This window comes from Bactrocera oleae, chromosome 2 (genome assembly GCF_042242935.1).
Source record: "Bactrocera oleae isolate idBacOlea1 chromosome 2, idBacOlea1, whole genome shotgun sequence".
NCBI lineage: Eukaryota > Metazoa > Arthropoda > Insecta > Diptera > Tephritidae > Bactrocera > Bactrocera oleae.
The window spans coordinates 60,155,241-60,162,266 of NC_091536.1; the positions used below are offsets into that span (position 1 = coordinate 60,155,241).

The 7,026-nt window shown below is 36.5% G+C and overlaps 1 protein-coding gene across 1 annotated transcript; it reads right to left on the reverse strand.

Moving 5' to 3' along the window:
- Positions 1-5,047: 5,047 nt before the first annotated feature.
- On the reverse strand, positions 5,048-6,710 carry Osi11 (Osiris 11). The gene has a single exon (XM_014239782.3). The coding sequence runs from the start codon at positions 6,347-6,349 to the stop codon at positions 5,405-5,407; it is 945 nt and encodes a 314-aa protein (XP_014095257.3). The 5' UTR covers positions 6,350-6,710; the 3' UTR covers positions 5,048-5,404.
- Between the last annotated feature and the right edge of the window lie 316 nt (positions 6,711-7,026).

Genomic DNA, 7,026 nt, shown 5'->3' on the forward strand with positions numbered 1-7,026 from the left:
GAAATGTCGCCCGAAACGGAGGCGGCGCAAGCGGATGAAGGTACGCATCGATTTTTCTATGGTGTCTTAGATGATAAATTAGAATCATTCAATACTAAGTTCAGTGTTAGTAGTAGTGACGACGCAATACTCTTGCAAAATCACAAGGACAAAACCGAACCAGACAAGGTCAAAGACAACAAGAAGAAAAAAGAAGTCAAACATAAGAAAACCAAAATGAAAAAGATAACTAAAAATAAAAATAAAAATACAAAGAAAATATCTAAAGATAAACATAAAAAGAAACAAGTAAGGAAGGGCTAAGTTCGGATGTAACCGAACATTTTATACTCGCGCAAAGTCAAATCGTACACTCGTTTGTGGATTGACCGATATTTTCGGTAGAAGGTCAACTATAGGCACTGTGGTCCACATATTCAGTACCTAGGGGCTTGAACAGTTTTTTTCGATTTAGACAATTTTTGGCCACAAGGTGGCATACTTTAATCGCATTATTCACGCAAAGTTTTATCCCGATACAGTCATTGTTGCCTGATTTGCATAGTGGAAAGCGAAAGAATCAGATGGAATTTAAAATGGTGTTATATGGGAAGTAGGCGTGGTTGTAGTCCGATTTCGCCCATTTTAACTATAACATAGATATATGAAAAGAATGTCATGTACCGAATTTGGTTGAAATCGGTTAAACAGATCCCAAGATATGGGGTTTCACCTAAAAGTGGGCGGTGCCACGCCCACTGTCTAATTTTGAACGCGGTTCCTATAAAATCATTTCATACCATCCCAGAGATAAAATTTAATGTCTCTGGCGTGTTTAGTGCTTGATTTATCGTGCTTTTAGTAGTTTTTAACAGTACCGTTATATGGGGAGTGGGCGGAATTGTCACCCGATTTCACCCATTTTCACACTGTAGGTAGAGGTTCTAAAAACATCCAGTGAATTTTGTTATTATAGCAGTAGCGGTTTAGGAGATATGCACATTAAACCTATTAGGGGCGGGACAACGCCCACTTTAAAAAAAAATTTTAACTGCAGATGCCCCTCCCTATTATGATCCTGTATTATGGCAATTTATTTGTTTTTGAATAATGGCGTTTTGTCGGATTTCAACTCGTCTCTTCATCTTAATCATTTATATATGTATATATCTAACTCGATTAGTTTTAGGTGATACAAACAACCGTTAGGTGAACAAAACTATTATACTCTGTAGCAACAGGTTACGAGAGTATAAAAAGGAAAGACCAAAAGATAAGACCAATAGCAAATAGAAAAAAGACATATACAAAGACAAACATATACACAAAGCCAATGACAAGTATAAGAAAATAATAGGTAAGGACAACCATAAGAAAAAGCCATTAATTATAGAAGGACTTTTACATAACTATAATTCACTTAAAGGACGCAAAAAGAAAGGCAAAGACAAAAATATGGCTATGATGGGTGGCATGGCGATGATGGCAATGGTCGCGCAAATGTTTCTCGGCAAAGTTATCCTGATCGCGGGCGCAGCCTTCGTTATGGCGAAAATAGCACTGCTCGTTTCCGTGCTCGTGAGTAAACACACACTTCTATGTATACTAAATTTATATAAGCGGTTTTCATATCGGTCTTCTAAGCTTCTATAAAATTAAACATTTTCATGCAGCATTATTACTTAAACAAAGTATAACACTTTACAACCTACCTTCGTAAAAGAATTATATGTGCAAAATTTTCTTTCAGTGTATTTCGTGAATTTATAACGGTAAAATTTTTTTCCATATGCAGTATTCTCGGTCTGCATATTTTGTTTATGTATAACATTTATAATTCTCATTTGTAGTACTTTTAATTAACAACGACATTGCGATTTGTATAGTTCATAGAAAATAATTATATGTGCAAATTCATCTATTTGTGTTCTGTCAGCTTTACAGACAACATATAAATTTAGTTTTTAACTAAAGTGATAAAATTGGAAAAGAAGTAAGTTAAAGGTATTAAATCTAGTGCATAGGAATATAATTAATTACTTTTAATTTTAATTATATAGAAGGAATGCCACGTGGAACACAACTTTCGGACGGAGAGGGGTGTAGGATAGTTGGAATGCATGAAGTCGGCATAAAAATTGGTGCGTCAGTGAACCGACATCGTAACACGGTCGCAAATTTTTGGAAAAATCCTCAAAACTATGGTGTCATCAAGCGGACTGGTCGATTATCAGCAGTATATGGTAGGCCTATTTCCTATAAGCGCACCAAGAGACGCATTTATCACATAGGAACTAGCGAAGGCATGTGTTGCAGGCAGATAAAAATAGAATTAGGCTTACCAATCACTAGACAGAGTGTTCAGCAAATTAAGCATGAAATGGGACTTAACTTCCAAGCAAAAGTATCCCAGCCGCTAATGAAGAAACGACATTAAGATACCCATGTTTTATTTTGCAACAAATACCAATTTTGGGAGTATGAGTTTGAAAACGTAATTTTAAGTGATGAGAAAAAAATTAAATTGGATGGTTCGAAAATTGGATATTTCAGCAGAGCATTCATGTGGCTCGTTCTACAAAAGCATTTTTTCATTCCCAGAATATCGAACTATTGAATTGACCAGCTTTGAGTCCCGATCTTAACCCCCTAGAGCACCTTTGGGGTATACTTTCTGCTAAAGTATATGCACATGCCAAGCAGTTGAAAAGTGTCATCGTATTAGAAAAAATTGAGCTAACTTAGTATGGTCCATGTCACGAAGGCTGTGTATGGTAAAAGTACATAACGGTATTAGGTACTGGAAATATTTAAAATTTCAATGACTTGAAGTTAAGTTTATCATATACTTGCTATAATAATATTTTATATGAATTTGAAGGAGATCTCTATTTTGCAAATATAATTATTTTCTATGGAACTTAAGTATGCCAATATAATTTGAATTTCATTTTTGTTTACTACATCCTATGAAACCATGAATAAATATATATACTATAAAAATGTATAATGTGTTCTCGATACTTTAAATTGAAGTTGATGTATTGCACATATAATTCTTTTACGAAGGTAGTTATTTAACCAGTCCGATTAGAATTCTGCTCTTGGTATTACTTTTATTATTCGTTTCCTATGCTCGTAACTTTATGATTTATTTAATAAATTAATAAACTAATGAAATTCTGTATGAGTGAGGAGGGCCGTAAATTTAGTCCTATATATCCACCTCTTTCATTAATAAAAGCTCTCTCTTTAGTTTATATGTTACAGTAGAAGAGCTTTCATTAAATTTAAGAATAGGTAAAGAAGTCCTTTCGGATTTCAAGAATTTGTAGTATTTACTTTATATGGTATATTTCAAAGTATATACCTTTAAGAACTGAAATGTGTCTTTAGAACTTTATTTGTTATAACTGTATTTCCCATTTATATTTCATGTACTATTCTTATAACCGCACATTAGTATTTAGGTATTATTTTACCAAGTTAAAATATTTTATATGGCATTGTGTTTTATTAAGTTTTGAAGTATTTTGGGAATGATTTCAGACCAAACCTATTCATTTTTTTATTTATTCTCTGTGGCTTCTCGAAAAATGTTATTCTGCATAATTTGTTTCCAACAAGGTTCAGATCTAGAGTGCAAGTTGGCCGTTCGAGAAAGACAATATATGATATTGAAACCACTGCAAATGCTTATTTGAATTATGTTTTTATATAATATTTTAGAAACACCTGCATTGTCTTGTTAACAGACACATTTAATATCCATCTTTTCTTTAATGAAAGTTATAAGAACGTCGACTACATTACATTGTATAGGATAGAGTTCGTTTTTATGAAAGCAGTACAAATCTGAGGCTTTCCTGCTATGGGAAAGCCGCCTATACCATAATACTGTCTTTCCCAAAATACCATGAGTAATGTTAATAAAAACTCCACAATCTCAAAATGAAATTGACATTTTTTCACATCTGACAACAATAAAAACGTGAACAGTTACAGACAGAACCGAGTATAACGTTAATTTGTAACTGTGAAATGTCTTAAAAATCCATACATGGGAAAATAAATATACTTAGGTCTAATGGCAATGTATATCATTGCCGTTGAAATCTATACAAGATGCTAGAGTACTTTCGGGATATCACATTACACGAAGAGATACACGGGTCATTTGAATTATTTAACCTGTTACGGTTACAATTAATGTCACGTTCCCACGGCAGTCGGATCTACGTAACTGAAACGAACCCGGATTTTATCCGGCCAAGGACTGACAACTCGGCTAAATTCTGTCGCTACAACAACAACAATTGATGTCAATCACAACCAGTTAGAGAAAAAAAATATTGAGTTGCAGTATTGAGTATGAAGTCCCTTTAGACGTCCATTAAATAATCTGAAAGATAACTAACGCAACAAATGAAAGCTACTCGAAAACTATACATTTTTCAAAAGTTACAAAAATTGTTTAAATAAAAAAATTCAAGATTTAAACTTAACTAATCTTGCCAATATACACATAATTGCATACCTCTTTTTACAAAACACGTTTGCACAAACCACAATAATTAACCTCTGCTACAATAAATTAAATGTTTCCAGTTCATATTAAAATTAATAATTTAAGTTCACGGTCATTTGCATAAGCGTCATTGAAACTTGTTTTTTAGGGCAGTCTCAAAAAGGGATCGACTGGAAGTAGCGTTAGCACGGAGCGTATTGTTGTAACTGGCCAAGGACATGGTGATCACAGCGGATATGGGCACGATGAAGGATGGCATCGTCGCATGCCATATATTTATCCTGTAACCGAAATAATTAGTGAAAAGCATCAGCCTGTCAAAGCATACCATCACTCGCCGACGCCACCTCATCCTTCAAAACCGTCCGCTAGTCATCAAAAGCACCACTATTACGTCAATGAAATCAACGAAGCAGTTAATGAGGACACAGATGATGGTTATAGACGTAGACAGGCGCAAACTGGATTTCTTTAGAGTAATCATGACATACGAACATATAAGACAGTATGTAGCAATGTAAAAAATGAAAAGTCTTTAAATATGGGAAGCGAATGTTTTCTTTATTACGCCGTTAAGCTTACAGACTAGAGCTTACTTGGCTAAAAATACATACAACAAATCTAGATATATTAAGCATCAGGTTTAACAAAGATATAAATACATATATATATATATAAATAAAAATGTAAATAACATCACTGTGCCTTACTAAACATGATTAATTTATCTAAGGGAAAATTTCAATTGTCAATTTCAATATTCCATATATTTTCCTACTTTTTGGTGATCAGCTTTGGTTTGACGTAAGATCGCTTAACTGCGACAACGACGACTTTTTCTAACAATGCCGCTTCGATGCAATTACCCGCTCTATATCTTGACGAAATTTGCCGTTCTTATGAATGCACACGCGACGGCACCCAAGCGTTGTAAGCCTTATCCTGCATCATCATCTCGTCATCGATGCTACGATGGTAAGTGCCACTTTCATGACCAGCCTCGTACTCGCCCGCATGACTTGATGAATAGGTTTGGCTGTGTTGTACTTGTGGGTGTTTCACAATTTCATAAGTGGTCTTTTCCCCGCCCTCCGCCGACACCAACTTCTTGAGTCCAATTATTGCGCTAATTATAAGCGCAATTTTGCCAACGATCAGTGCCTTGCCCGCGACAATAGCAATGGAATGATATGCCATCTTCAGTATTGCCGTCTTTAACATTACAGCCGCAATAAATGGACCCAAATACTTCTTATCGTCGCCCTTCTTTTTACGTCCTTCATCTACAGCATTATCCGCATCCAGGTCAGCGAAAGAAAATTTTTGGAAATAAGCCATTGCCATGCCAAAGAAATCTTGCCCATTACGCTGACCGAAATTAAGTACGCGCGGTAAATTCACCTGTAGCTGCCGACTATCAACGAAGCGCAAAAAACGCTCCAGTAAGAGCGCATCCAAGCTCTTCATCGACAGATTATATATATCGCGATTACTTAAAATTAAATCGGCGTTTGCGCTCGCCCGGCCTGTCCGTGTCTCATTTTCCACCTTCTTGACAATGGTGACACCCTCCAAGATATTTATGTTATGCACTTTCAACGCGCGACCCAACATGCGTGCTGCCTGCACCTTGAAGCACCAAAAGAGATCATCGCGATCACCACAAATGCCATAAATATGCTTTAATGTACGTGTGAGTCCATTATCGAGCAGTGTGCTGCGAGCGGCATTATGATTGCTGCTGTTGCCATTGCTGTTCTGAACGGGCAATTCCAGCAAAGTCGCTTCCTGACACAGAGCGATCAGTATGACTGCGATCAACAGCCTGAAATTCGCGTCCATGGCGATGAGGTTCAGTCTGATGCCTACGAGTGGCTGGTTGACTGCTTCAGGAGAGCAAATAAATCCACTTATTACTGGCGTGTTGCGGTGACGGCGTCTACAACATATCCTTGCCGCAGCTATTGCAGTGAAAGGAGAAACGTCGAAACTTTACTGTTTCACTATATACCTATTTTATAAGTAGCTTCTTTAAAATGTAGCAAAGAATATCCAGTTCATAGCAGCCTTTCCAAACTTTCAGCAAAATGCAACTGATCAGCGCCGCCTGTGTGCCAATCAAATTTATACACTTTACCTTACCACAATTAGTGTGGCGTTGCAATTGACTGCCAATGTAATTGCCGCTGCTATTGCTGGACCCACTTGCCAAGTCTGCCAAAGCCGTACAAACCATTTAACATTTTCCTTTGCAAGCGATCTGCACACACGCGTCCGCTTGCCACGCTTTTGTTTTTTCTTCGCATGCGCCGGCTATTTAGAGCGTGTTGGATTCATAGTTGCTTACTTTTCCATTGCGGACCGTTCGCTTAGAGCGATTACCTTACAAGCATCGCTGCTGATTTGGTGCAACATTTTGCCGTTGCTGACTGCTATTGGCCACCAATTGGAAGTGATCGCCTAATTATTTATTATAAATGCGAATTTTTATTGTTATTACAATCGCAAGTAGCGATCGG

What these genes read in the sequence shown, in the direction of transcription:
- Osi11 (XM_014239782.3), bottom strand. Translation starts at nt 6,349, where the DNA reads ATGGACGCGAATTTCAGGCTGTTGATCGCAGTCATACTGATCGCTCTG.